Genomic DNA, 27,941 nt, shown 5'->3' with positions numbered 1-27,941 from the left:
GGTATTAGAGAGCTGTGGATGCTGGAAGTTGTTTGGGCAAAACCTGTAGCACCCTCCAGGTACTCCTTCCTGTCTGATCTGGAGTCCAGTCTGATCTCTAGTCCAATAAATCGGAAACCGGCGAGCTTTAGGAGATGATGTGTATAGTGTGTGAGCTGCTGGGGGGCTAAGGAAAAAACTGCTAAGGAACTCAGTGGAATTTTTTTCCTTCAAATCAACTGGTATCAGAAAATTATATAAATTTGTAATTTACTTCCATTTAAAAATCTCAAGTCTTCCAGTACTTATCAGCAGCTGTATATCCTACAGGAAGTAATGTATTCTTTCCAGTCTGACATAGTGCTCACTGCTGCCACCTCTGTCCATGTCAGGAACTGTCGAGATCAGAAGAGGTTTATTTATATGGGGATTTGCTACTGATCTGGACAGTTCCTGACATGGACAGAGGTGGCAGCAGAGAGCACTGTGTCAGATGGACTGGGATCCAGTCTGGGGTCTGATAATCTGGGGGGCTGGCTACCATGATGCCATGCAGCTTAGGGCTGGCTCTGTGGGGTTGGTGCTTTACCTCTCGGTGCACTGATCCTCCTGCCAGAAACTCAAGAGGTGTAAAGTACAGTCCCCAATGCACCAAACACTCTCATAAGTATATCCAGAAAAGAATAAGATTTTGCTCTTAGTTTCTCTTTACAAATTGGTGTCATTGAGAATAATGTATATTACAAGTGTGAGAATCTCTCCCATTTATTTTTCCCTCTTTTAGGAGGTCCAAGCGGTGTCCGACCATCCGGCAGCCCGAGCACCATCTCTAGCACCATCCGGCAGAGACTGCAGTTCCACCATGTGCTCGGCGAAGGGAATTACGGGAAGGTCGTGTTGGCAGAAGACATCGTCACCAGCCAACGATTCGCGGTGAAGATCATCATGAAGCGACTCCTGCTAGAAGACATCGAGGAGGCGGATGTGATGGTGGAGAACCGAGTGCTACAGCTGGCATCTGGGAGCCCCTTTCTGGTCCACGCAGATTTTGCATTCCAGACCAAGATGCTTGTTCTACTTGGGCTGGAATACGTGAGCTGCGGGGACTTCGACCAATTCCTGAAGACGAACGGGCGGCTGAACATCCCCAGCGCAAGATTCTACGCCGCTGAGCTCGTGTGCGGCATCCAGTATCTCCACGCAAGAGGCGTCATCCACCGAGACCTCAAGCCCGAGAACATCCTGGTGGCGGAAACAGGGCATGTGAAGATCACGGATTTCGGCCTCGCCCTTGAGAACATCTTCGGAGACCGAAAAGCCACCGAATGCGCTGGGACCAAAGGCTACATGGCTCCTGAGATGCTGGCGGAGGAGGGATATGGCGCCGGAGCAGACTGGTTTTCTTTTGGTGTCATCATGAACAAAATGGTCACCGGACGACGCGAATACCACCCAGCGCTTTTCGATGACACCAGCTCCGGCGCCGAAGACTTCATCATACAGGTCAGTGTCTTACTATTATAGGTTACGTATATCGTACATGTTACGGCTATGTTCCCACAATGTCTTTTTGGGCAGAATAACTGCTGTTATTGTATAGTGATGGCGGCATATAATGTTCATGAACATTACATGCGGTCGTTATTATCAGAAATCGGCAATTATTATACCAAAAAAAGACCTGGTGCCAACATAGCTTTCCCAGGACCCTGAAAGGTGAATGGGTCTAACTAGGTGGATGTAGAATTGAGCAGTTTTAGTATAACATGGTAGATTTGTCACTTACAGCTTCCCAGAGATTCACACCCAGCTTTTCTCCTTCCAGCTCCTCCAGAGAGATCCTGCTCAGCGCTTGGGAGTCGTCCAGAACATCAGAGAACATCCGTTTTTCCAGTGCATCGATTGGGTCTCGGTGGAAGCCCTCAGGATGACCCCACCACACAACCCTGAGGTAAGTAAACCATCTAAGAAGCCTCAGCGAAAGACCAAGAAGGCCAAGAAGAGGGAGAAGTTCCGTCTTTCCACCATGGAGGCAGACGAGGTCAAGAAGAAGCGCTTGTCACCCAAGGACCAGGCCGAATTCCGAGGATTTTCCTTCGTCACCTCGAAGATCTTTGGCTGAACACCAACTCTTATGTCATCGGAGCGAGCGGACACCCTGAACACCTGGCAGAAGAGGATCCAAAGACTGAAGACCATGAAGAGCGGACCCCCAAGCACCATCAGATGTCTTCAGCATCACCAAGGACACCGACACCTGCAGGAAGGAAGAGGACAGGAAGAAGAACATGGACGGACCCCTGCACAACAAGCCAGTAGGCTGGCACCACCACAGGTAGGTGGGGGCGCTATAAGATCTGCGCTGTATAATGCATGTAGGACATTTGTTACACCGGTGACCAGATTTCCTCCCATCCATGACCGCACCAGCTCCTAGTGCTGTGCTGGATGAGAGAGAAATAAACTGATTTAGTGTTTTTTTATTCCATGCCTCTAATAATTCCATCCTTCTGGTACTATATACAGACTTATACTCTGTGTATAGTACAGGAATATATACCGGTGATTAGATTTCCCTGGGTCAATGACAATGCTGTCATGGGTCTGGGGAAAGAGGTGAGAGATGGCCGGCTATTAAGGGGTGGAGGAGGCCGGATTTTTTTTTCCTTTAAGTCTTATCTTAAAGAAAAAAAAATAGCACTTACCATCTGTGTACTACTTACTCTCACTCCTGAGTTCAGGTTCGGCTCCCATGATGAAATTCGGCTCCCAGTGCGTCATTATCCGGCTCCCCTTACAAGCTCCAGCTCTTGGCTGCAGAGCAGAAGATGGCTTACAGCTTGCTCAGCCAATCAGAGCTGAGTAAGTGGAGTCATCTGGCGACATAGTAGAAAGGGGCGGGTCTATCTAAAGGACGGAAGTTAGGCCGCCTCCCCTTTGAATACATTTGATGGCAACATCAACACAAAATGGCGACGCCTGAAGAACCTTTGGTCGAGGGGGGGAATAGGGAAGAGGGGCAGATACCTAACCGAAACACATTATAAAGTTATAAACTCTGTAATGTGTTATAATTGCTGGATAAATGATTTTCGCTGGAGTCGTCCTTTAACCCCTTAAGGATCGGGCAAATTTTTTTTTTTTGTACTTCTGTTTTTTCCTCTTTGTGTATAAAAGTCCATAGCACTTGTATTTTTTCACCTACAGACATATGGAGTCTTATTTTTTCGGATACCAATCGTAATTTGCAATTATTTTTCCATAAAATATTCTGCGAAAACGACAAAAATTACATGCACTGTGAAAAAGAAAAAAGCTTGTTTAAATTTTTAGGTGGGTTTCATCTTTTCTCCATTCGTCCTGTGGTAAACCTGACCTGTTATCTATGTTCCTCAAGTCAGAGCAATTACAACTTAAATAACTTTAGTGTTATGTTACTGTTTTAAGAAAAAAAAAAACCTTTTAAAAAAATAAAGGATAATTTTTTACTCACCGTAAATTTTCTTTCCTGTAGTCCGAAGCAGCAGCACAAATGGGGAAGATCCTATCTTCCTGCAATGGTAGGACAGATGGTACTAATAAAAGATTGATTAGGAGCCCTATAAGAAGGCCATACAGACCCCTCCTCCTTGTGTCAATTCTAACGACAAAAAAATTTAAAATTCATAATAAAATCTTAGTTAATAAGGCATTAAAACAATCAAGGTACGCTGCATAAATAGTTTGTTTAAATCAGGGCGGGAAGTCTGTGCTGCTGCTTCGGACTACAGGAAAGAAAATTTACGGTGAGTAAAAAATTATCCTTTCCCTTTACGTCCTCAGCAGCAGCACAAATGGGGATATAGCAAGCTATGAAAACAGACTAGGGAGGGCCATTACATTACAGAAGACAGAATGGCTGAGCCAAAAACTGGTTGACTCGTGAATATCTAGTCTATAGTGCTTGACAAAGGTAATGACGGACGACCATGAGGCAGTCCTGCATATTTGTTCCAAGGGTACAGATCTTTTTTCAGCCCATGTGGATGATATTGCCCTCGTTGAATATGCCTTGATTGCACCAGGTACCTGTAATCCAGCTTCTTGGTAGCATATGGAGATGACTTCCCTTATCCATCTGGACAGAGAAGCTTTGGATGACTCGCATCCTTTGTTTTTCCCTGCAAAGGATAAAAATAAGTGGTTAGATTTCCTGAAGGAGTTTGCCCGTTCAATATACATGCTCCAAGCCCTTCCCACATCTAAGGGATGAAGCTCCTTCTCTCCCGTGTTGGCAGGAGTAATGGATTGTAATAATGGAGATGTGGAAGAGACTCACCCACCAGGCTTCAAACATCTTCTTTACCTTCAGGTAGGTTCTGTAGGCAGTTGTGGCTCTGGACTGCAGAAGAGTGGTTACCACTTTGACAGCATATCAATTCCCACCTTGTTGACGGCAGTCAAGCTTCGGACAAGCCTGCCCTCTTGAGTTATTAACTGAGGGTATACAGAAGCCTCCAGATTATTCCTATGGAATTAGCGCCATAAGAGGCCATCATGAAACCCGAGACTTGCTACTTGCAAGATTTTTAGACTCTGCCCACACCTGGCAGGGACGCTGGGGGTAATCTCTGCTACTCTGTGTCAGTAGCTGGGGAGACTGGGAGAGTTCCCAGAAGATTCTTAGGCAGGGGGCTCACCATTGTGAACCATGCCCTCTTGGGTCAATAGGGGCAAATGAGGCTGACCAAGGCCCAACCTTGTCTGAGATTCTGCAAGACTCTGGGCTTTATAGGAGTGAGGAAAAAAGGTTTTCCAATTTGAACCTTCAATAGGAATAGGTCTATTCTCCATGCGATTTACCAGAAAGCTTCTGGTCCAGAGACCGTTCTTCCGACAGGATTACATCAGCATAGATTGCCAGCAGACAAAATGCCCCTGCCTCCAGTAGTAATGCTACTGATTTAGTGCCCCTAAAAAGATCGATATGCGCCATCCTAGATGCGGTTTTGATCTTATAGTGATAGCTTACCATAGATTGGTGTGCTGGAGTGGACTAGTATTCCCTTCATATGTTGGATGCCAGCAACATCTCTAATGGGGATTAAGGCTCCTTTGCTCGTTGCTCCTGCATACAAGCGCCCCACTGTGTGCTTGATACATCAATGGTTTTCTCTACCCACTTTATTGGGAGACTGTTGCCATTGAGCAGGGAAAGCTATCCTTATCTCTGGGTGTAGACATAAGACCCAAGGGTATCAGATGAAGTGACAGCAACTGGGGAGTGCCGAGAACCCAGCCTTGTGTCAACTTCTGTAATCTCTCTGGAGGAAGAGAGCGTCACAGACTGGGGATCTATTCTCCTCCCTAGGAATTGTTCCATGCCAGAAACAATGATGAGCTTCAATTTTCTCAGACAGTCAAGTACAATAGACATCACCTTGGTGACTGTAGATGGAGCCAAGATGATTCCAGACAGAAGGGCTGTAAATTGAAAAGAATTCCAATTGCCTTGTACAAAGGGTCTTGATGTAAAGGAATATGCAGCTTTTGTCTGTAGACAGGTACATGTGGGTATACATGGCCAGATAACGTCCCTCTTCTAGGAGGGAACTAGAGCATAAATCCTCCATACAACCGCCTCCTCAGAGAAGGCTGTATACAGGTACATGCAGGTATACCTGGTCACATAACATCCTTCTTCTAGGAGGGACCTACAGATCATAGATCCCACATACAGCACCTTCCTCAGAGGAGGCTGCATACAGGTATACACGGTCAGATAACATCGCTCTAGGAGGGACCCACAGATCAAAATTCAATATGGTAGCCTTTCCTATCATATAACACTGGTACAGACCTCTCTCATTATGGAAATAAATCAGAAAAGACGTAGTCACAAGTTCTTGTTCCCATCCCCAAGGCCTCCGAGACATCTGGTCCTTCTTGTGCAGGATTCTTTCCTTTACCTTCCGTACTAGAATTCCTACGGAATGGGGAACAAAAGTAGAAGTTCCTTCTCTTCTTATTAGACTGGGGCAGATAATGGACCTGATCATAAGAAAAAAAGAACTTTCATGAGAATGTCCAATACAGATCCAACTCTCTTTATATTGGAGTGAACATCTGCCCCCTTACAACAAAGGACCAGTCTCCAAACCGTGGGGATCGGGCAGCCAAGTATACTGCTCAGCTATAGTAATGTAGACATTTATTTTATTCATTAATTATTATTATTATTATTATTATTATTATCTGAACAAGGTCTTTGTGCGTCTGAAGGAGCCAAGACCTCGGACTCCATCCAGTTCAGCCTGTAGATTATCATTCAGATGTAAAATCTTAAGCAGTCATTGTCTCTGAGAAAAAAGTTGCAATCTACAAATGAATTCCCTGCCACCTGAAAGTGGAATCTTGCAGGATCTGTACGCCTCCAGAAGTTCTGTTACCAGAATCCTGCTACATCCAAGGATGGAAGTTGTGCCAGACTGACCGGCCGACTAACAGACTAGTGCAGAGTGCCTGGAATCAGACACACAGGTGCACTGAATATGCAACCAACAATCCTAAGGCGGTGTTCACACATAGCAGCTTCATAGCTTTACTGCATCCTTCAGTACACAGAAGCTCCATAGGGTCACTGCATCATCTGATATCAGTATTACAGAGTGTAACTAGACAGCAGGTGTACACAGTATTACAGAGTAATTAGACTGCAGGTATACACAGTACACATCCAGCATCTCTAAGCATGTAGCTTCATAGGTCACTGCATTATCTGATAACAGTACTAATCAGATAGTACACAGATGTACATGTCTACAATCCTAAGGCCATGTTCACACACAGTAGCTTTACTGCATTCTTAAATAGCAGCACTGGAGCAGCGCAAAAAAACTCCATAGAATCACTGCATCATCTGATGGCTGTATTATGGAAAGTAATCAGATAGCAGGTGTATCCAGTACACATCCAGCAGCTCTAAGCATCTGCTCACACACATAGCTCCATACGGTCACTATATAATCTGATAGCAGTATTAGGGAAGTAATTAGATAGATGTATCCAGTACACAACTAGCAACTCTAAGGCTGTGTTCACACACAGCAGCTTCACAGGGCACTGCATCATCTGATAGCAGTATAGTGAAAGAAATCAGACAGCAGGTGTTACACAGTACACTACAATTCTAAGGCAATGTTCACACATAGTGGCTTCATAACTTCACTGCATTCTTAAATAGCAGCACACAGAAGGTCCACATGATAACCATCATCTGATAGCAGTATTAGCGAAGGTAATTAACCAGCAGGTGTACATAGTACACAACTAAATTCTAAGGCAGTGTTCACACACAGTAGCTTCACTGCATTCTTAAATGTTAGCACACAGAAGGTCCACATGATCACTGTATCATCTGATAGCAGTATAGTGAAAGTAAATAGACAGCAGGTGTATAGTATACAACTAACAATTCTAAGGCCGTGTTCACCCACACAATTTCACTGCATCATGTGGTAGCAGTACTATAGAAAGTAATTAGGCAGCAGGTGTTCACAATGCACAAATAGCAGCTCTAGGGTTGTGTGCACACACAAACACACAGTTTTATAGCCTCACCACATCATCCGATGGCAGTACTATGGAAAGTAATGAGGCAACAGGTGTACACAATAGCATCTCTAGGGCTGTGTTCACATACAGTTTCAGAGCTTCACTGCATCATCTGGTAGCAGTACTATAGAAAGTAATTAGGCTGCAGGTGTGCACACTGCACAACTAGCAGCTCTAGGGTTGTGTGCACACACACAGTTTTATAGCTTCACTGCATCATCTGATGGCAGTACTATAGAAAGTAATGAGGCAATAGGTGTGCACAATTAGCAGCTCTAGGGCTGTGTTCACACACACACACAGTTTCATAGCTTCATTGTAGCAGTACTGGAGAAAATAATGAGACAGCAGGTGTACTAAATACCCAACTAGCAGCTTTAAAGCTGTGTTCATGTATATACACTATAGTCACATAGGTCACTCATATAGTGAAGCAGTCTAACAGGACTTGCACAACCAATGTTAAAAAAAAAGTGAAAGACATTGAAACAAAACATTTGAGGCGTAAAAGCCGAATACAACATATATATCAAATAATCCTCCTGACACACAGGCCAGGCTTCCAGCTCAAAAGAAAAAACAGCATATCTTACCTTGCTGAAGTATCAAGAAAATTAGCAGCCGCCCAGGTGAGGACACAGGTCTGGCAGCACCATGATACTTACTGCAGCAGCTTCCTGGCTTTCCTCACACAGCGGCTCCATACAGCAGAGAAGCTGAGTGATAACTCTACTAAAAAGTAAATAATCTCCTCTCTGATACAGCAGAGCAGAAAAAAACAACATTTTTTATAAATTTCCCCTCTCCACACGACCATGTGGAAAGGAAGAATCTTTGGAAAGGAAAGCCAGACACAAACATAGGCCTGAGCCTGCTTCCCTCTCCTACCACCTGTCCCACAGGAGGACAGAAAAAAACACAAGGAGGAGGGGTCTGTATGGCCTTCTTATAGGGCTCCTAATCAATCTTTTATTAGTACCATCTGTCCTACCATTGCAGGAAGATAGGATCTTCCCCATTTGTGCTGCTGCTGAGGACGTACAGGGAAAAAAATATTGCAAGGCCATAGTCAGCACAGGAAGAAAATCCATGTGATGCATCTGTGGCTTTCTGATGCACTCTCGTCTTGGCTTTTTGATGGAAGGGTATTACCCCCACCTTGAGTGTGAAAGGTCCCAGCCGTGCCCCCAAATCTCAGACCTCTAGTTGTTGCTGATCGGTAGTGCTCCTCTCATGGATGGTTCTTCATGGTCTTAATCATAGTGTAGTGACCATCATGTCTGGTTTACATGCAGACAGTCCTGGGCTTAATCCTAAGTGAAACCATAAACTTTAAACTTTTTCAAAGAGTTTAAATGTAACAGAACCCGATTGGACCATGTTAACTGGCAGCACGATTTCAGGGGTTTTATAGTGTAGTGGTCATCGCGACTGCTTTACACGCAGAAGGTCCTGGGTTCAATCCCCAGTGAAACCTTTGGATAAAAGTTTTTGAAAGAGGTTACTTTAACCATAAAATAAAGCCCAAGATTGCAAGCAAGATAAAAATATTGAAAGGCCATAGTCAGCACAGGAAGAAAATCCACGTGATGCATCTGTGGCTTTCTGATGCACTCTCGTCTTGGCTTTTTGATGGAAGGGTATTACCCCCACCTTGAGTGTGAAAGGTCCCAGTCGTGCCCCCAAATCTCAGACCTCTAGTTGTTGCTGATCGGTAGTGCTCCTCTCATGGATGGTTCTTCATGGTCTTAATCATAGTGTACTGACCATCATGTCTGGTTTACATGCAGACAGTCCTGGGCTTAATCCTAAGTGAAACCATAAACTTTAAACTTTTTCAAAGAGTTTAAATGTAACAGAACCCGATTGGACCATGTTAACTGGCAGCACGTTTTCAGTGGTTTCATAGTGTAGTGGTCATCACGTCTGCTTTACACGCAGAAGGTCCTGGGTTCAATCCTCAGTGAAACCATAGGAAGAATGTTTTTGAAAGAGGTTACTTTAACCATAAAATAAAGTCCAAGATTACAAGCAAGATAAAAATATTGAAAGGCCATAGTCAGCACAGGAAGAAAATCCACGTGATGCATCTGTGGCTTTCTGATGCACTCTCGTCTTGGCTTTTTGATGGAAGGGTATTACCCCCACCTTGAGTGTGAAAGGTCCCAGCCGTGCCCCCAAATCTCAGACCTCTAGTTGTTGCTGATCGGTAGTGCTCCTCTCATGGATGGTTCTTCATGGTCTTAATCATATTGTACTGACCATCATGTCTGTTTACATGCAGACAGTCCTGGGCTTAATCCTAAGTGAAACCATAAACTTTAAACTTTTTCAAGACTTTAAATGTAACAGAACCCGATTGGACCATGTTAACTGGCAGCACTAATTTAAGGGGTTTCATAGTGTAGTGGTCATCACGTCTGCTTTGCACGCAGAAGGTCCTGGGTTCAATCCCCAGTGAAACCCATAGGAAGAATGTTTTTGAAAGAGGTTACTTTAACCATAAAATAAAGCCCAAGATTACAAGCAAGATAAAAAATATTGCAAGGCCATAGTCAGCACAGGAAGAAAATCCATGTGATGCATCTGTGGCTTTCTGATGCACTCTCGTCTTGGCTTTTTGATGGAAGGGTATTACCCCCACCTTGAGTGTGAAAGGTCCCAGCCGTGCTTCCAAATCTCAGACCTCTACTTGTTGCTGATCGGTAGTGCTCCTCTCATGGATGGTTCTTCATGGTCTTAATCATAGTGTAGTGACCATCATGTCTGGTTTACATGCAGACAGTCCTGGGCTTAATCCTAAGTGAAACCATAAACTTTAAACTTTTTCAAGAGTTTAAATGTAACAGAACCCGGATTGGACCATGTGAAACTGGCAGCACGTTTTCAGGGGTTTCATAGTGTAGTGGTCATCACGTCTGCTTTACACGCAGAAGGTCCTGGGTTCAATCCCCAGTGAAACCATAGGAAGAATGTTTTTGAAAGAGGTTACTTTAACCATAAAATAAAGCCCAAGATTACAAGCAAGATAAAAATATTGCAAGGCCATAGTCAGCACAGGAAGAAAATCCCATGTGATGCATCTGTGGCTTTCTGATGCACTCTCGTCTTGGCTTTTTGATGGAAGGGTATTACCCCCACCTTGAGTTTGAAAGGTCCCAGCCGTGGCCCCCAAATCTCAGAACCTCTAGTTGTTGCTGATCGGTAGTGCTCCTCTCATGGATGGTTCTTCATGGTCTTAATCATAGTGTAAGTGACCATCATGTCTGGTTTACATGCAGACAGTCCTGGGCTTAATCCTAAGTGAAACCATAAACTTTAAACTTTTTCAAAGAGTTTAAATGTAACAGAACCCGATTGGACCATGTGAACTGGCAGCACGTTTTAAGGGGTTTCATAGTGTAGTGGTCATCACGTCTGCTTTACACGCAGAAGGTCCTGGGTTCAATCCCCAGTGAAACCATAGGAAGAATGTTTTTGAAAGAGGTTACTTTAACCATAAAATAAAGCCCAAGATTACAAGCAAGATAAAAATATTGCAAGGCCATAGTCAGCACAGGAAGAAAATCCATGTGATGCATCTGTGGCTTTCTGATGCACTCTCGTCTTGGCTTTTTGATGGAAGGGTATTACCCCCACCTTGAGTTTGAAAGGTCCCAGCCGTGCCCCCAAATCTCAGACCTCTAGTTGTTGCTGATCGGTAGTGCTCCTCTCATGGATGGTTCTTCATGGTCTTAATCATAGTGTAGTGACCATCATGTCTGGTTTACATGCAGACAGTCCTGGGCTTAATCCTAAGTGAAACCATAAACTTTAAACTTTTTCAAAGAGTTTAAATGTAACAGAACCCGATTGGACCATGTGAACTGGCAGTGGACTTTCAGGGGTTTCATAGTGTAGTGGTCATCACGTCTGCTTTACACGCAGAAGGTCCTGGGTTCAATCCCCAGTGAAACCATTGGATGAAAGATTTTGAAAGAGGTTACTTTAACCATAAAATAAAGCCCAAGATTACAAGGAAGATAAAAATATTGAAAGGCCATAGTCAGCACAGGAATAAAATCTATGTGATGCATCTGTGGCTTTCTGATGCACTCTCGTCTTGGCTTTTTAATGGAAGGGTATTACCCCCACCTTGAGTGTGAAAGGTCCCAGCCGTGCCCCCAAATCTCAGACCTCTAGTTGTTGCTGATCGGTAGTGCTCCTCTCATGGATGGTTCTTCATGGTCTTAATCATAGTGTAGTGACCATCATGTCTGGTTTACATGCAGACAGTCCTGGGCTTAATCCTAAGTGAAACCATAAACTTTAAACTTTTTCAAAGAGTTTAAATGTAACAGAACCCGATTGGACCATGTGAACTGGCAGTGGACTTTCAGGGGTTTCATAGTGTAGTGGTCATCACGTCTGCTTTACACGCAGAAGGTCCTGGGTTCAATCCCCAGTGAAACCAATGGATGAAAGTTTTTGAAAGAGGTTACTTTAACCATAAAATAAAGCCCAAGATTACAAGGAAGATAAAAATATTGAAAGGCCATAGTCAGCACAGGAATAAAATCTATGTGATGCATCTGTGGCTTTCTGATGCACTCTCGTCTTGGCTTTTTGATGGAAGGGTATTACCCCCACCTTGAGTGTGAAAGGTCCCAGTCGTGCCCCCAAATCTCAGACCTCTAGTTGTTGCTGATCGGTAGTGCTCCTCTCATGGATGGTTCTTCATGGTCTTAATCATAGTGTAGTGACCATCATGTCTGGTTTACATGCAGACAGTCCTGGGCTTAATCCTAAGTGAAACCATAAACTTTAAACTTTTTCAAAGAGTTTAAATGTAACAGAACCCGATTGGACCATGTGAACTGGCAGCACGTTTTCAGGGGTTTCATAGTGTAGTGGTCATCACGCCTGCTTTACACGCAGAAGGTCCTGGGTTCAATCCCCAGTGAAACCATAGGAAGAATATTTTTGAAAGAGGTTACTTTAACCATAAAACAAAGCCCAAGATTACAAGCAAGATAAAAATATTGCAAGGCCATAGTCAGCACAGGAAGAAAATCCATGTGATGCATCTGTGGCTTTCTGATGCACTCTCGTCTTGGCTTTTTGATGGAAGGGTATTACCCCCACCTTGAGTGTGAAAGGTCCCAGCCGTGCCCCCAAATCTCAGACCTCTAGTTGTTGCTGATCGGTAGTGCTCCTCTCATGAATGGTTCTTCATGGTCTTAATCATAGTGTAGTGACCATCATGTCTGGTTTACATGCAGACAGTCCTGGGCTTAATCCTAAGTGAAACCATAAACTTTAAACTTTTTCAAAGAGTTTAAATGTAACAGAACCCGATTGGACCATGTGAACTGGCAGCACATTTTAAGGGGTTTCATAGTGTAGTGGTCATCACGTCTGCTTTACACGCAGAAGGTCCTGGGTTCAATCCCCAGTGAAACCATAGGAAGAATGTTTTTGAAAGAGGTTACTTTAACCATAAAATAAAGCCCAAGATTACAAGCAAGATAAAAATATTGCAAGGCCATAGTCAGCACAGGAAGAAAATCCATGTGATGCATCTGTGGCTTTCTGATGCACTCTCGTCTTGGCTTTTTGATGGAAGGGTATTACCCCCACCTTGAGTGTGAAAGGTCCCAGCCGTGCTCCCAAATCTCAGACCTCTAGTTGTTGCTGATCGGTAGTGCTCCTCTCATGGATGGTTCTTCATGGTCTTAATCATAGTGTAGTGACCATCATGTCTGGTTTACATGCAGACAGTCCTGGGCTTAATCCTAAGTGAAACCATAAACTTTAAACTTTTTCAAAGAGTTTAAATGTAACAGAACCCGATTGGACCATGTTAACTGGCAGCACGATTTCAGGGGTTTTATAGTGTAGTGGTCATCACGTCAGCTTTACACGCAGAAGGTCCTGGGTTCAATCCTCAGTGAAACCATAGGAAGAATGTTTTTGAAAGAGGTTACTTTAACCATAAAATAAAGTCCAAGATTACAAGCAAGATAAAAATATTGCAAGGCCATAGTCAGCACAGGAAGAAAATCCACGTGATGCATGTGTGGCTTTCTGATGCACTCTCGTCTTGGCTTTTTGATGGAAGGGTATTACCCCCACCTTGAGTGTGAAAGGTCCCAGCCGTGCCCCCAAATCTCAGACCTATAGTTGTTGCTGATCGGTAGTGCTCCTCTCATGGATGGTTCTTCATGGTCTTAATCATAGTGTACTGACCATCATGTCTGGTTTACATGCAGACAGTCCTGGGCTTAATCCTAAGTGAAACCATAAACTTTAAACTTTTTCAAAGAGTTTAAATGTAACAGAACCCGATTGGACCATGTTAACTGGCAGCACGTTTTCAGGGGTTTCATAGTGTAGTGGTCATCACATCTGCTTTACACGCAGAAGGTCCTGGGTTCAATCCCCAGTGAAACCATAGGAAGAATGTTTTTGAAAGAGGTTACTTTAACCATAAAATAAAGCCCAAGATTACAAGCAAGATAAAAATATTGCAAGGCCATAGTCAGCACAGGAAGAAAATCCATGTGATGCATCTGTGGCTTTCTGATGCACTCTCGTCTTGGCTTTTTGATGGAAGGGTATTACCCCCACCTTGAGTTTGAAAGGTCCCAGCCGTGCCCCCAAATCTCAGACCTCTAGTTGTTGCTGATCGGTAGTGCTCCTCTCATGGATGGTTCTTCATGGTCTTAATCATAGTGTAGTGACCATCATGTCTGGTTTACATGCAGACAGTCCTGGGCTTAATCCTAAGTGAAACCATAAACTTTAAACTTTTTCAAAGAGTTTAAATGTAACAGAACCCGATTGGACCATGTGAACTGGCCGCACGTTTTCAGGGGTTTCATAGTGTAGTGGTCATCACGTCTGCTTTACATGCAGAAGGTCCTGGGTTCAATCTCCAGTGAAACCATAGGAAGAATGTTTTTGAAAGAGGTTACTTTAACCATAAAATAAAGCCCAAGATTACAAGCAAGATAAAAATATTGCAAGGCCATAGTCAGCACAGGAAGAAAATCCATGTGATGCATCTGTGGCTTTCTGATGCTCTCTCGTCTTGCCTTTTTGATGGAAGGGTATTACCCCCACCTTGAGTGTGAAAGGTCCCAGTCGTGCCCCCAAATCTCAGACCTCTAGTTGTTGCTGATCGGTAGTGCTCCTCTCATGGATGGTTCTTCATGGTCTTAATCATAGTGTAGTGACCATCATGTCTGGTTTACATGCAGACAGTCCTGGGCTTAATCCTAAGTGAAACCATAAACTTTAAACTTTTTCAAAGAGTTTACATGTAACAGAACCCGATTGGACCATGTGAACTGGCAGCATGTTTTCAGGGGTTTCATAGTGTAGTGGTCATCACGTCTGCTTTACACGCAGAAGGTCCTGGGTTCAATCCCCAGTGAAACCATAGGAAGAATGTTTTTGAAAGAGGTTACTTTAACCATAAAATAAAGCCCAAGATTACAAGCAAGATAAAAATATTGCAAGGCCATAGTCAGCACAGGAAGAAAATCCATGTGATGCATCTGTGGCTTTCTGATGCACTCTCGTCTTGGCTTTTTGATGGAAGGGTATTACCCCACCTTGAGTGTGAAAGGTCCCAGCCGTGCCCCCAAATCTCAGACCTCTAGTTGTTGCTGATCGGTAGTGCTCCTCTCATGGATGGTTCTTCATGGTCTTAATCATAGTGTAGTGACCATCATGTCTGGTTTACATGCAGACAGTCCTGGGCTTAATCCTAAGTGAAACCATAAACTTTAAACTTTTTCAAAGAGTTTAAATGTAACAGAACTCGATTGGACCATGTGAACTGGCAGCACGTTTTAAGGGGTTTCATAGTGTAGTGGTCATCACGTCTGCTTTACACGCAGAAGGTCCTGGGTTCAATCCCCAGTGAAACCATAGGAAGAAAGTTTTTGAAAGAGGTTACTTTAACCATAAAATAAAGCCCAAGATTACAAGCAAGATAAAAATATTGCAAGGCCATAGTCAGCACAGGAAGAAAATCCATGTGATGCATCTGTGGCTTTCTGATGCACTCTCGTCTTGGCTTTTTGATGGAAGGGTATTACCCCCACCTTGAGTTTGAAAGGTCCCAGCCGTGCCCCCAAATCTCAGACCTCTAGTTGTTGCTGATCGGTAGTGCTCCTCTCATGGATGGTTCTTCATGGTCTTAATCATAGTGTAGTGACCATCATGTCTGGTTTACATGCAGACAGTCCTGGGCTTAATCCTAAGTGAAACCATAAACTTTAAACTTTTTCAAAGAGTTTAAATGTAACAGAACCCGATTGGACCATGTGAACTGGCAGTGAACTTTCAGGGGTTTCATAGTGTAGTGGTCATCACGTCTGCTTTACACGCAGAAGGTCCTGGGTTCAATCCCCAGTGAAACCATTGGATGAATGTTTTTGAAAGAGGATACTTTAACCATAAAATAAAGCCCAAGATTACAAGCAAGATAAAAATATTGCAAGGCCATAGTCAGCACATGAAGAAAATCCATGTGATGCATCTGTGGCTTTCTGATGCTCTCTCGTCTTGGCTTTTTGATGGAAGGGTATTACTCCCACCTTGAGTGTGAAAGGTCCCAGTCGTGCCCCCAAATCTCAGACCTCTAGTTGTTGCTGATCGGTAGTGCTCCTCTCATGGATGGTTCTTCATGGTCTTAATCATAGTGAAGTGACCATCATAACTGGTTTACATGCAGACAGTCCTGGGCTTAATCCTAAGTGAAACCATAAACTTTAAACTTTTTCAAAGAGTTTAAATGTAACAGAACCCGATTGGACCATGTTAACTGGCAGCACGATTTCAGGGGTTTTTTAGTGTAGTGGTCATCACGTCTGCTTTACACGCAGAAGGTCCTGGGTTCAATCCCCAGTGAAACCAAAGAAAGAATGTTTTTGAAAGAGGTTACTTTAACCATAAAATAAAGCCCAAGATTACAAGCAAGATAAAAATATTGCAAGGCCATAGTCAGCACAGGAAGAAAATCCACGTGATGCATGTGTGGCTTTCTGATGCACTCTCGTCTTGGCTTTTTGATGGAAGGGTATTACCCCCACCTTGAGTGTGAAAGGTCCCAGCCGTGCCCCCAAATCTCAGACCTCTAGTTGTTGCTGATCGGTAGTGCTCCTCTCATGGATGGTTCTTCATGGTCTTAATCATAGTGTAGTGACCATCATGTCTGGTTTACATGCAGACAGTCCTGGGCTTAATCCTAAGTGAAACCATAAACTTTAAACTTTTTCAAAGAGTTTAAATGTAACAGAACCCGATTGGACCATGTGAACTGGCAGCACGTTTTAAGGGGTTTCATAGTGTAGTGGTCATCACGTCTGCTTTACACGCAGAAGGTCCTGGGTTCAATCCCCAGTGAAACCAAAGGAAGAATGTTTTTGAAAGAGGTTACTTTAACCATAAAATAAAGCCCAAGATTACAAGCAAGATAAAAATATTGCAAGGCCATAGTCAGCACAGGAAGAAAATCCATGTGATTCATCTGTGGCTTTCTGATGCACTCTCGTCTTGGCTTTTTGATGGAAGGGTATTACCCCCACCTTGAGTTTGAAAGGTCCCAGCCGTGCCCCCAAATCTCAGACCTCTAGTTGTTGCTGATCGGTAGTGCTCCTCTCATGGATGGTTCTTCATGGTCTTAATCATAGTGTAGTGACCATCATGTCTGGTTTACATGCAGACAGTCCTGGGCTTAATCCTAAGTGAAACCATAAACTTTAAACTTTTTCAAAGAGTTTAAATGTAACAGAACCCGATTGGACCATGTGAACTGGCAGCATGATTTCAGGTGTTTCATAGTGTAGTGGTCATCACGTCTGCTTTACACGCAGAAGGTCCTGGGTTCAATCTCCAGTGAAACCATAGGAAGAATGTTTTTGAAAGAGGTTACTTTAACCATAAAATAAAGCCCAAGATTACAAGCAAGATAAAAATATTGCAAGGCCATAGTCAGCACAGGAAGAAAATCCACGTGATGCATGTGTGGCTTTCTGATGCACTCTCGTCTTGGCTTTTTGATGGAAGGGTATTACCCCCACCTTGAGTGTGAAAGGTCCCAGCCGTGCCCCCAAATCTCAGACCTCTAGTTGTTGCTGATCGGTAGTGCTCCTCTCATGGATGGTTCTTCATGGTCTTAATCATAGTGTAGTGACCATCATGTCTGGTTTACATGCAGACAGTCCTGGGCTTAATCCTAAGTGAAACCATAAACTTTAAACTTTTTCAAAGAGTTTAAATGTAACAGAACCCGATTGGACCATGTGAACTGGCAGCACGTTTTAAGGGGTTTCATAGTGTAGTGGTCATCACGTCTGCTTTACACGCAGAAGGTCCTGGGTTCAATCCCCAGTGAAACCAAAGGAAGAATGTTTTTGAAAGAGGTTACTTTAACCATAAAATAAAGCCCAAGATTACAAGCAAGATAAAAATATTGCAAGGCCATAGTCAGCACAGGAAGAAAATCCATGTGATTCATCTGTGGCTTTCTGATGCACTCTCGTCTTGGCTTTTTGATGGAAGGGTATTACCCCCACCTTGAGTTTGAAAGGTCCCAGCCGTGCCCCCAAATCTCAGACCTCTAGTTGTTGCTGATCGGTAGTGCTCCTCTCATGGATGGTTCTTCATGGTCTTAATCATAGTGTAGTGACCATCATGTCTGGTTTACATGCAGACAGTCCTGGGCTTAATCCTAAGTGAAACCATAAACTTTAAACTTTTTCAAAGAGTTTAAATGTAACAGAACCCGATTGGACCATGTGAACTGGCAGCATGTTTTCAGGTGTTTCATAGTGTAGTGGTCATCACGTCTGCTTTACACGCAGAAGGTCCTGGGTTCAATCTCCAGTGAAACCATAGGAAGAAAGTTTTTGAAAGAGGTTACTTTAACCATAAAATAAAGCCCAAGATTACAAGCAAGATAAAAATATTGCAAGGCCATAGTCAGCACAGGAAGAAAATCCATGTGATGCATCTGTGGCTTTCTGATGCTCTCTCGTCTTGCCTTTTTGATGGAAGGGTATTACCCCCACCTTGAGTGTGAAAGGTCCCAGTCGTGCCCCCAAATCTCAGACCTCTAGTTGTTGCTGATCGGTAGTGCTCCTCTCATGGATGGTTCTTCATGGTCTTAATCATAGTGAAGTGACCATCATGTCTGGTTTACATGCAGACAGTCCTGGGCTTAATCCTAAGTGAAACCATAAACTTTAAACTTTTTCAAAGAGTTTAAATGTAACAGAACCCGATTGGACCATGTTAACTGGCAGCACGATTTCAGGGGTTTTATAGTGTAGTGGTCATCACGTCTGCTTTACACGTAGAAGGTCCTGGGTTCAATCCTAAGTGAAACCAAAGGAAGAATGTTTTTGAAAGAGGTTACTTTAACCATAAAATAAAGCCCAAGATTACAAGCAAGATAAAAATATTGCAAGGCCATAGTCAGCACAGGAAGAAAATCCACGTGATGCATGTGTGGCTTTCTGATGCACTCTCGTCTTGGCTTTTTGATGGAAGGGTATTACCCCCACCTTGAGTTTGAAAGGTCCCAGCCGTGCCCCCAAATCTCAGACCTCTAGTTGTTGCTGATCGGTAGTGCTCCTCTCATGGATGGTTCTTCATGGTCTTAATCATAGTGTAGTGACCATCATGTCTGGTTTACATGCAGACAGTCCTGGGCTTAATCCTAAGTGAAACCATAAACTTTAAACTTTTTCAAAGAGTTTAAATGTAACAGAACCCGATTGGACCATGTGAACTGGCAGCACGTTTTCAGGGGTTTCATAGTGTAGTGGTCATCACGTCTGCTTTACACGCAGAAGGTCCTGGGTTCAATCCCCAGTGAAACCATAGGAAGAATGTTTTTGAAAGAGGTTACTTTAACCATAAAATAAAGCCCAAAATTACAAGCAAGATAAAAATATTGCAAGGCCATAGTCAGCACAGGAAGAAAATCCACGTGATGCATCTGTGGCTTTCTGATGCACTCTCGTCTTGGCTTTTTGATGGAAGGGTATTACCCCCACCTTGAGTTTGAAAGGTCCCAGCCGTGCCCCCAAATCTCAGACCTCTAGTTGTTGCTGATCGGTAGTGCTCCTCTCATGGATGGTTCTTCATGGTCTTAATCATAGTGTACTGACCATCATGTCTGGTTTACATGCAGACAGTCCTGGGCTTAATCCTAAGTTAAACCATAAACTTTAAACTTTTTCAAAGACTTTAAATGTAACAGAACCCGATTGGACCATGTTAACTGGAAGCACGATTAAAGGGGTTTCATAGTGTAGTGGTCATCACGTTTGCTTTAAACGCAGAAGGTCCTGGGTTCAATCTCCAGTGAAACCATAGGAAGAATCTTTTTGAAAGAGGTTACTTTAACCATAAAATAAAGCCCAAGATTACAAGCAAGATAAAAATATTGCAAGGCCATAGTCAGCACAGGAAGAAAATCCATGTGATGCATCTGTGGCTTTCTGATGCTCTCTCGTCTTGGCTTTTTGATGGAAGGGTATTACCCCCACCTTGAGTGTGAAAGGTCCCAGTCGTGCCCCCAAATCTCAGACCTCTAGTTGTTGCTGATCGGTAGTGCTCCTCTCATGGATGGTTCTTCATGGTCTTAATCATAGTGAAGTGACCATCATGTCTGGTTTACATGCAGACAGTCCTGGGCTTAATCCTAAGTGAAACCATAAACTTTAAACTTTTTCAAAGAGTTTAAATGTAACAGAACCCGATTGGACCATGTTAACTGGAAGCACGTATTCAGGGGTTTCATAGTGTAGTGGTCATAACGTCTGCTTTACACGCAGAAGGTCCTGGGTTCAATCCCCAGTGAAACCATAGGAAGAATGTTTTTGAAAGAGGTTACTTTAACCATAAAATAAAGCCCAAGATTACAAGCAAGATAAAAATATTGCAAGGCCATAGTCAGCACAGGATGAAAATCCATGTGATGCATCTGTGGCTTTCTGATGCACTCTCCTCTTGGCTTTTTAATGGAAGGGTATTACCCCCACCTTGAGTGTGAAAGGTCCCAGCCGTGCTCCCAAATCTCAGACCTCTAGTTGTTGCTGATCGGTAGTGCTCCTCTCATGGATGGTTCTTCATGGTCTTAATCATAGTGTACTGACCATCATGTCTGGTTTACATGCAGACAGTCCTGGGCTTAATCCTAAGTGAAACCATAAACTTTAAACTTTTTCAAAGAGTTTAAATGTAACAGAACCCGATTGGACCATGTGAACTGGCAGCACGTTTTCAGGGGTTTCATAGTGTTGTGGTCATCACGTCTGCTTTACACGCAGAAGGTCCTGGGTTCAATCCCCAGTGAAACCATAGGAAGAATGTTTTTGAAAGAGGTTACTTTAACCATAAAATAAAGCCCAAGATTACAAGCAAGATAAAAATATTGCAATTCCATAGTCAGCACAGGAAGAAAATCCATGTGATGCATCTGTGGCTTTCTGATGCACTCTCGTCTTGGCTTTTTGATGGAAGGGTATTACCCCCACCTTGAGTGTGAAAGGTCCCAGCCGTGCCCCCAAATCTCAGACCTCTAGTTGTTGCTGATCGGTAGTGCTCCTCTCATGGATGGTTCTTCATGGTCTTAATCATAGTGTAGTGACCATCATGTCTGGTTTACATGCAGACAGTCCTGGGCTTAATCCTAAGTGAAACCATAAACTTTAAACTTTTTCAAAGAGTTTAAATGTAACAGAACCCGATTCGACCATGTGAACTGGCAGTGGACTTTCAGGGGTTTCATAGTGTAGTGGTCATCACGTCTGCTTTACACGCAGAAGGGCCTGGGTTCAATCCCCAGTGAAACCATTGGATGAAAGTTTTTGAAAGAGGTTACTTTAACCATAAAATAAAGCCCAAGATTACAAGGAAGATAAAAATATTGAAAGGCCATAGTCAGCACAGGAAGAAAATCCACGTGATGCATCTGTGGCTTTCTGATGCACTCTCGTCTTGGCTTTTTGATGGAAGGGTATTACCCCCACCTTGAGTGTGAAAGGTCCCAGCCGTGCCCCCAAATCTCAGACCTCTAGTTGTTGCTGATCGGTAGTGCTCCTCTCATGGATGGTTCTTCATGGTCTTAATCATAGTGTAGTGACCATCATGTCTGGTTTACATGCAGACAGTCCTGGGCTTAATCCTAAGTGAAACCATAAACTTTAAACTTTTTCAAAGAGTTTAACTGTAACAGAACCCGATTGGACCATGTGAACTGGCAGCACGTATTCAGAGGTTTCATAGTGTAGTGGTCATCACGTCTGCTTTACACGCAGAAGGTCCTGGGTTCAATCCCCAGTGAAACCATATTAAGAATGTTTTTGAAAGAGGTTACTTTAACCATAAAATAAAGCCCAAGATTACAAGCAAGATAAAAATATTGCAAGGCCATAGTCAGCACAGGAAGAAAATCCATGTGATGCATCTGTGGCTTTCTGATGCACTCTCGTCTTGGCTTTTTGATGGAAGGGTATTACCCCCACCTTGAGTGTGAAAGGTCCCAGCCGTGCCCCCAAATCTCAGACCTCTAGTTGTTGCTGATCGGTAGTGCTCCTCTCATGGATGGTTCTTCATGGTCTTAATCATAGTGTAGTGACCATCATGTCTGGTTTACATGCAGACAGTCCTGGGCTTAATCCTAAGTGAAACCATAAACTTTAAACTTTTTCAAAGAGTTTAAATGTAACAGAACCCGATTGGACCATGTGAACTGGCAGCACGTTTTAAGGGGTTTCATAGTGTAGTGGTCATCACGTCTGCTTTACACGCAGAAGGTCCTGGGTTCAATCCCCAGTGAAACCATAGGAAGAATGTTTTTGAAAGAGGTTACTTTAACCATAAAATAAAGCCCAAGATTACAAGCAAGATAAAAATATTGCAAGGCCATAGTCAGCACAGGAAGAAAATCCATGTGATGCATCTGTGGCTTTCTGATGCACTCTCGTCTTGGCTTTTTGATGGAAGGGTATTACCCCCACCTTGAGTTTGAAAGGTCCCAGCCGTGCCCCCAAATCTCAGACCTCTAGTTGTTGCTGATCGGTAGTGCTCCTCTCATGGATGGTTCTTCATGGTCTTAATCATAGTGTAGTGACCATCATGTCTGGTTTACATGCAGACAGTCCTGGGCTTAATCCTAAGTGAAACCATAAACTTTAAACTTTTTCAAAGAGTTTAAATGTAACAGAACCCGATTGGACCATGTGAACTGGCAGTGGACTTTCAGGGGTTTTATAGTGTAGTGGTCATCACGTCTGCTTTACACGCAGAAGGTCCTGGGTTCAATCCCCAGTGAAACCATTGGATGAAAGTTTTTGAAAGAGGTTACTTTAACCATAAAATAAAGCCCAAGATTACAAGGAAGATAAAAATATTGAAAGGCCATAGTCAGCACAGAAAGAAAATCCACGTGATGCATCTGTGGCTTTCTGATGCACTCTCGTCTTGGCTTTTTGATGGAAGGGTATTACCCCCACCTTGAGTGTGAAAGGTCCCAGCCGTGCCCCCAAATCTCAGACCTCTAGTTGTTGCTGATCGGTAGTGCTCCTCTCATGGATGGTTCTTCATGGTCTTAATCATAGTGTACTGACCATCATGTCTGGTTTACATGCAGACAGTCCAGGGCTTAATCCTAAGTGAAACCATAAACTTTAAACTTTTTCAAAGAGTTTAAATGTAACAGAACCCGATTGGACCATGTGAACTGGCAGCACGTTTTCAGGGGTTTTATAGTGTAGTGGTCATCACGTCTGCTTTACACGCAGAAGGTCCTGGGTTCAATCCCCAGTGAAACCATAGGAAGAATGTTTTTGAAAGAGGTTACTTTAACCATAAAATAAAGCCCAAGATTACAAGCAAGATAAAAATATTGCAAGGCCATAGTCAGCACAGGAAGAAAATCCATGTGATGCATCTTTGGCTTTCTGATGCACTCTCGTCTTGGCTTTTTGATGGAAGGGTATTACCCCCACCTTGAGTGTGAAAGGTCCCAGCCGTGCCCCCAAATCTCAGACCTCTAGTTGTTGCTGATCGGTAGTGCTCCTCTCATGGATGGTTCTTCATGGTCTTAATCATAGTGTAGTGACCATCATGTCTGGTTTACATGCAGACAGTCCTGGGCTTAATCCTAAGTGAAACCATAAACTTTAAACTTTTTCAAAGAGTTTAAATGTAACAGAACCCGATTGGACCATGTTAACTGGCAGCACGTTTTAAGGGGTTTCATAGTGTAGTGGTCATCACGTCTGCTTTACACGCAGAAGGTCCTGGGTTCAATCCCCAGTGAAACCATAGGAAGAATGTTTTTGAAAGAGGTTACTTTAACCATAAAATAAAGCCCAAGATTACAAGCAAGATAAAAATATTGCAAGGCCATAGTCAGCACAGGAAGAAAATCCATGTGATGCATCTGTGGCTTTCTGATGCACTCTCGTCTTGGCTTTTTAATGGAAGGGTATTACCCCCACCTTGAGTGTGAAAGGTCCCAGCCGTGCTCCCAAATCTCAGACCTCTAGTGGTTGCTGATCGGTAGTGCTCCTCTCATGGATGGTTCTTCATGGTCTTAATCATAGTGTACTGACCATCATGTCTGGTTTACATGCAGACAGTCCTGGGCTTAATCCTAAGTGAAACCATAAACTTTAAACTTTTTCAAAGAGTTTAAATGTAACAGAACCCGATTGGACCATGTTAACTGGCAGCACAATTTCAGGGGTTTTATAGTGTAGTGGTCATCATGTCTGCTTTACACGTAGAAGGTCCTGGGTTCAATCCCCAGTGAAACCTTTGGATAAAAGTTTTTGAAAGAGGTTACTTTAACCATAAAATAAAGCCCAAGATTGCAAGCAAGATAAAAATATTGAAAGGTCATAGTCAGCACAGGAAGAAAATCCATGTGATGCATCTGTGGCTTTCTGATGCACTCTCGTCTTGGCTTTTTGATGGAAGGGTATTACCCCCACCTTGAGTTTGAAAGGTCCCAGCCGTGCCCCCAAATCTCAGACCTCTAGTTGTTGCTGATCGGTAGTGCTCCTCTCATGGATGGTTCTTCATGGTCTTAATCATAGTGTAGTGACCATCATGTCTGGTTTACATGCAGACAGTCCTGGGCTTAATCCTAAGTGAAACCATAAACTTTAAACTTTTTCAAAGAGTTTAAATGTAACAGAACCCGATTGGACCATGTGAACTGGCAGCTGTTTTAAGGGGTTTCATAGTGTAGTGGTCATCACGTCTGCTTTACACGCAGAAGGTCCTGGGTTCAATCCCCAGTGAAACCATAGGAAGAATGTTTTTGAAAGAGGTTACTTTAACCATAAAATAAAGCCCAAGATTACAAGCAAGATAAAATATTGCAAGGCCATAGTCAGCACAGGAAGAAAATCCATGTGATGCATCTGTGGCTTTCTGATGCACTCTCGTCTTGGCTTTTATGATGGATAGGGTATTACCCCCACCTTGAGTTTGAAAGGTCCCAGCCGTGCCCCCCAAATCTCAGACCTCTAGTTGTTGCTGATCGGTAGTGCTCCTCTCATGGATGGTTCTTCATGGTCTTAATCATAGTGTAGTGACCATCATGTCTGGTTTACATGCAGACAGTCCTGGGCTTAATCCTAAGTGAAACCATAAACTTTAAACTTTTTCAAAGAGTTTAAATGTAACAGAACCCGATTGGACCATGTGAACTGGCAGTGGACTTTCAGGGGTTTTATAGTGTAGTGGTCATCACGTCTGCTTTACACGCAGAAGGTCCTGGGTTCAATCCCCAGTGAAACCATTGGATGAAAGTTTTTGAAAGAGGTTACTTTAACCATAAAATAAAGCCCAAGATTACAAGGAAGATAAAAATATTGAAAGGCCATAGTCAGCACAGAAAGAAAATCCACGTGATGCATCTGTGGCTTTCTGATGCACTCTCGTCTTGGCTTTTTGATGGAAGGGTATTACCCCCACCTTGAGTGTGAAAGGTCCCAGCCGTGCCCCCAAATCTCAGACCTCTAGTTGTTGCTGATCGGTAGTGCTCCTCTCATGGATGGTTCTTCATGGTCTTAATCATAGTGTACTGACCATCATGTCTGGTTTACATGCAGACAGTCCAGGGCTTAATCCTAAGTGAAACCATAAACTTTAAACTTTTTCAAAGAGTTTAAATGTAACAGAACCCGATTGGACCATGTGAACTGGCAGCACATTTTCAGGGGTTTCATAGTGTAGTGGTCATCACGTCTGCTTTACACGCAGAAGGTCCTGGGTTCAATCCCCAGTGAAACCATAGGAAGAATGTTTTGAAAGAGGTTACTTTAACCATAAAATAAAGCCCAAGATTACAAGCAAGATAAAAATATTGCAAGGCCATAGTCAGCACAGGAAGAAAATCTATGTGATGCATCTTTGGCTTCTGATGCACTCTCGTCTTGGCTTTTGATGGAAGGTATTACCCCCACCTTGAGTGTGAAAGGTCACCAGCCGTGGCCCCAAATCTCAGACCTCTAGTTGTTGCTGATCGGTAGTGCTCCTCTCATGGATGGTTCTTCATGGTCTTAATCATAGTGTAGTGACCATCATGTCTGGTTTACATGCAGACAGTCCTGGGCTTAATCCTAAGTGAAACCATAAACTTTAAACTTTTCAAAGAGTTTAAATGTAACAGAACCCGATTGGACCATGTTAACTGGCAGCACGTTTTAAGGGGTTTCATAGTGTAGTGGTCATCACGTCTGCTTTACACGCAGAAGGTCCTGGGTTCAATCCCCAGTGAAACCATAGGAATAATGTTTTTGAAAGAGGTTACTTTAACCATAAATAAGCCAAGATTACAAGCAAGATAAAATATTGCAGGCCATAGTCAGCACAGGAAGAAATCCATGTGATGCATCTGTGGCTTTCTGATGCACTCTCGTCTTGGCTTTTTAATGGAAGGGTATTACCCACACCTTGAGTGTGAACGGTCCCAGCCGTGCTCCCAAATCTCAGACCTCTAGTGGTTGCTGATCGGTAGTGCTCCTCTCATGGATGGTTCTTCATGGTCTTAATCATAGTGTACTGACCATCATGTCTGGTTACATGCAGACAGTCCTGGGCTTAATCCTCAGTGAAACCATAAACTTTAAACTTTTTCAAAGAGTTTAAATGTAACAGAACCCGATTGGACCATGTGGAACTGGCAGAGGACTTTCAGGGGTTTTATAGTGTAGTGGTCATCACGTCTGCTTTACACGCAGAAGGTCCTGGTTCAATCCCCAGTGAAACCATTGGATGAAAGTTTTTGAAAGAGGTTACTTTAACCATAAAATAAAGCCCAAGATTACAAGGAAGATAAAAATATTGAAAGGCCATAGTCAGCACAGAAAGAAATCCACGTGATGCATCTGTGGCTTTCTGATGCACTCTCGTCTTGGCTTTTTGATGGAAGGGTATTACCCCCACCTTGAGTGTGAAAAGGTCCCAGCCGTGCCCCCAAATCTCAGACCTCTAGTTGTTGCTGATCGGTAGTGCTCCTCTCATGGATGGTTCTTCATGGTCTTAATCATAGTGTACTGACCATCATGTCTGGTTTACATGCAGACAGTCCAGGGCTTAATCCTAAGTGAAACCATAAACTTTAAACTTTTTCAAAGAGTTTAAATGTAACAGAACCCGATTGGACCATGTGAACTGGCAGCACGTTTTCAGGGGTTTCATAGTGTAGTGGTCATCACGTCTGCTTTACACGCAGAAGGTCCTGGGTTCAATCCCCAGTGAAACCATAGGAAGAAATTTTTTGAAAGAGGTTACTTTAACCATAAAATAAAGCCCAAGATTACAAGCAAGATAAAATATTGCAAGGCCATAGTCAGCACAGGAAGAAAATCCATGTGATGCATCTTGGGCTTTCTGATGCACTCTCGTCTTGGCTTTTTGATGGAAGGGTATTACCCCCACCTTGAGTGTGAAAGGTCCCGCCGTGCCCCAAATCTCAGACTCTAGTTGTTGCTGATCGGTAGTGCTCCTCTATGGATGGTTCTTCATGGTCTTAATCATAGTGTAGTGACCATCATGTCTGGTTTACATGCAGACAGTCCTGGGCTTAATCCTAAGTGAAACCATAAACTTTAAACTTTTTCAAAGAGTTTAAATGTAACAGAACCCGATTGGACCATGTTAACTGGCAGCACGTTTTAAGGGGTTTCATAGTGTAGTGGTCATCATGTCTGCTTTACACGCAGAAGGTCCTGGGTTCAATCCCCAGTGAAACCATAGGAAGAATGTTTTTGAAAGAGGTTACTTAACCATAAAATAAAGCCACAGATTACAAGCAAGATAAATATTGCAAGGCCATAGTCAGCACA

At 43.3% G+C, this 27,941-nt stretch overlaps 1 protein-coding gene and 29 non-coding genes across 30 annotated transcripts in view; all 30 read left to right on the top strand.

The window, feature by feature from the left end:
- The window catches only part of LOC138789212 (protein kinase C delta type-like), a 29,234-nt gene extending 27,133 nt beyond the window's left edge, over nt 1–2,101 (top strand). The window contains exons 2-3 of the mRNA XM_069967821.1: nt 764–1,482; nt 1,805–2,101. Of these exons, the coding sequence (XP_069823922.1) occupies nt 925–1,482; nt 1,805–2,101 (855 nt within the window). The 5' untranslated portion in view covers nt 764–924. The remainder of the gene's footprint in view (nt 1–763; nt 1,483–1,804) is intronic.
- Nucleotides 2,102–9,471: 7,370 nt separating this feature from the next.
- On the top strand, nt 9,472–9,544 carry TRNAV-UAC (transfer RNA valine (anticodon UAC)). The gene has a single exon. It is a non-coding gene; the product is annotated as a tRNA-Val (tRNA).
- A 421-nt stretch (nt 9,545–9,965) lies between these two features.
- TRNAA-UGC (transfer RNA alanine (anticodon UGC)) lies at nt 9,966–10,038 on the top strand. Its single transcript has one exon. It is a non-coding gene; the product is annotated as a tRNA-Ala (tRNA).
- A 425-nt stretch (nt 10,039–10,463) lies between these two features.
- TRNAV-UAC (transfer RNA valine (anticodon UAC)) lies at nt 10,464–10,536 on the top strand. The gene has a single exon. It is a non-coding gene; the product is annotated as a tRNA-Val (tRNA).
- Nucleotides 10,537–10,962: 426 nt separating this feature from the next.
- TRNAV-UAC (transfer RNA valine (anticodon UAC)) lies at nt 10,963–11,035 on the top strand. The gene has a single exon. It is a non-coding gene; the product is annotated as a tRNA-Val (tRNA).
- A 422-nt stretch (nt 11,036–11,457) lies between these two features.
- On the top strand, nt 11,458–11,530 carry TRNAV-UAC (transfer RNA valine (anticodon UAC)). Its single transcript has one exon. It is a non-coding gene; the product is annotated as a tRNA-Val (tRNA).
- A 422-nt stretch (nt 11,531–11,952) lies between these two features.
- TRNAV-UAC (transfer RNA valine (anticodon UAC)) lies at nt 11,953–12,025 on the top strand. The gene has a single exon. It is a non-coding gene; the product is annotated as a tRNA-Val (tRNA).
- A 422-nt stretch (nt 12,026–12,447) lies between these two features.
- On the top strand, nt 12,448–12,520 carry TRNAV-UAC (transfer RNA valine (anticodon UAC)). The gene has a single exon. It is a non-coding gene; the product is annotated as a tRNA-Val (tRNA).
- A 422-nt stretch (nt 12,521–12,942) lies between these two features.
- Nucleotides 12,943–13,015, top strand: TRNAV-UAC (transfer RNA valine (anticodon UAC)). Its single transcript has one exon. It is a non-coding gene; the product is annotated as a tRNA-Val (tRNA).
- Nucleotides 13,016–13,932: 917 nt separating this feature from the next.
- TRNAV-UAC (transfer RNA valine (anticodon UAC)) lies at nt 13,933–14,005 on the top strand. Its single transcript has one exon. It is a non-coding gene; the product is annotated as a tRNA-Val (tRNA).
- Nucleotides 14,006–14,427: 422 nt separating this feature from the next.
- Nucleotides 14,428–14,500, top strand: TRNAV-UAC (transfer RNA valine (anticodon UAC)). The gene has a single exon. It is a non-coding gene; the product is annotated as a tRNA-Val (tRNA).
- Nucleotides 14,501–14,922: 422 nt separating this feature from the next.
- Nucleotides 14,923–14,995, top strand: TRNAV-UAC (transfer RNA valine (anticodon UAC)). The gene has a single exon. It is a non-coding gene; the product is annotated as a tRNA-Val (tRNA).
- A 421-nt stretch (nt 14,996–15,416) lies between these two features.
- Nucleotides 15,417–15,489, top strand: TRNAV-UAC (transfer RNA valine (anticodon UAC)). The gene has a single exon. It is a non-coding gene; the product is annotated as a tRNA-Val (tRNA).
- Nucleotides 15,490–15,911: 422 nt separating this feature from the next.
- TRNAV-UAC (transfer RNA valine (anticodon UAC)) lies at nt 15,912–15,984 on the top strand. The gene has a single exon. It is a non-coding gene; the product is annotated as a tRNA-Val (tRNA).
- A 917-nt stretch (nt 15,985–16,901) lies between these two features.
- TRNAV-UAC (transfer RNA valine (anticodon UAC)) lies at nt 16,902–16,974 on the top strand. Its single transcript has one exon. It is a non-coding gene; the product is annotated as a tRNA-Val (tRNA).
- Nucleotides 16,975–17,891: 917 nt separating this feature from the next.
- TRNAV-UAC (transfer RNA valine (anticodon UAC)) lies at nt 17,892–17,964 on the top strand. Its single transcript has one exon. It is a non-coding gene; the product is annotated as a tRNA-Val (tRNA).
- A 1,412-nt stretch (nt 17,965–19,376) lies between these two features.
- On the top strand, nt 19,377–19,449 carry TRNAV-UAC (transfer RNA valine (anticodon UAC)). The gene has a single exon. It is a non-coding gene; the product is annotated as a tRNA-Val (tRNA).
- A 422-nt stretch (nt 19,450–19,871) lies between these two features.
- On the top strand, nt 19,872–19,944 carry TRNAL-UAA (transfer RNA leucine (anticodon UAA)). Its single transcript has one exon. It is a non-coding gene; the product is annotated as a tRNA-Leu (tRNA).
- Nucleotides 19,945–21,356: 1,412 nt separating this feature from the next.
- On the top strand, nt 21,357–21,429 carry TRNAV-UAC (transfer RNA valine (anticodon UAC)). Its single transcript has one exon. It is a non-coding gene; the product is annotated as a tRNA-Val (tRNA).
- Nucleotides 21,430–21,851: 422 nt separating this feature from the next.
- On the top strand, nt 21,852–21,924 carry TRNAV-UAC (transfer RNA valine (anticodon UAC)). Its single transcript has one exon. It is a non-coding gene; the product is annotated as a tRNA-Val (tRNA).
- Nucleotides 21,925–22,346: 422 nt separating this feature from the next.
- Nucleotides 22,347–22,419, top strand: TRNAV-UAC (transfer RNA valine (anticodon UAC)). Its single transcript has one exon. It is a non-coding gene; the product is annotated as a tRNA-Val (tRNA).
- A 422-nt stretch (nt 22,420–22,841) lies between these two features.
- Nucleotides 22,842–22,914, top strand: TRNAV-UAC (transfer RNA valine (anticodon UAC)). The gene has a single exon. It is a non-coding gene; the product is annotated as a tRNA-Val (tRNA).
- Nucleotides 22,915–23,336: 422 nt separating this feature from the next.
- TRNAV-UAC (transfer RNA valine (anticodon UAC)) lies at nt 23,337–23,409 on the top strand. The gene has a single exon. It is a non-coding gene; the product is annotated as a tRNA-Val (tRNA).
- Nucleotides 23,410–23,831: 422 nt separating this feature from the next.
- On the top strand, nt 23,832–23,904 carry TRNAV-UAC (transfer RNA valine (anticodon UAC)). Its single transcript has one exon. It is a non-coding gene; the product is annotated as a tRNA-Val (tRNA).
- Nucleotides 23,905–24,820: 916 nt separating this feature from the next.
- On the top strand, nt 24,821–24,893 carry TRNAV-UAC (transfer RNA valine (anticodon UAC)). The gene has a single exon. It is a non-coding gene; the product is annotated as a tRNA-Val (tRNA).
- Nucleotides 24,894–25,317: 424 nt separating this feature from the next.
- TRNAV-UAC (transfer RNA valine (anticodon UAC)) lies at nt 25,318–25,390 on the top strand. Its single transcript has one exon. It is a non-coding gene; the product is annotated as a tRNA-Val (tRNA).
- A 422-nt stretch (nt 25,391–25,812) lies between these two features.
- On the top strand, nt 25,813–25,885 carry TRNAV-UAC (transfer RNA valine (anticodon UAC)). Its single transcript has one exon. It is a non-coding gene; the product is annotated as a tRNA-Val (tRNA).
- A 418-nt stretch (nt 25,886–26,303) lies between these two features.
- On the top strand, nt 26,304–26,376 carry TRNAV-UAC (transfer RNA valine (anticodon UAC)). The gene has a single exon. It is a non-coding gene; the product is annotated as a tRNA-Val (tRNA).
- A 910-nt stretch (nt 26,377–27,286) lies between these two features.
- TRNAV-UAC (transfer RNA valine (anticodon UAC)) lies at nt 27,287–27,359 on the top strand. Its single transcript has one exon. It is a non-coding gene; the product is annotated as a tRNA-Val (tRNA).
- A 417-nt stretch (nt 27,360–27,776) lies between these two features.
- Nucleotides 27,777–27,849, top strand: TRNAV-UAC (transfer RNA valine (anticodon UAC)). Its single transcript has one exon. It is a non-coding gene; the product is annotated as a tRNA-Val (tRNA).
- The last annotated feature ends 92 nt before the right edge of the window (nt 27,850–27,941 follow it).

Source organism: Dendropsophus ebraccatus, chromosome 4 (assembly GCF_027789765.1).
Source record: "Dendropsophus ebraccatus isolate aDenEbr1 chromosome 4, aDenEbr1.pat, whole genome shotgun sequence".
NCBI lineage: Eukaryota > Metazoa > Chordata > Amphibia > Anura > Hylidae > Dendropsophus > Dendropsophus ebraccatus.
This window is presented reverse-complemented; position numbering and strand designations above follow the sequence as displayed.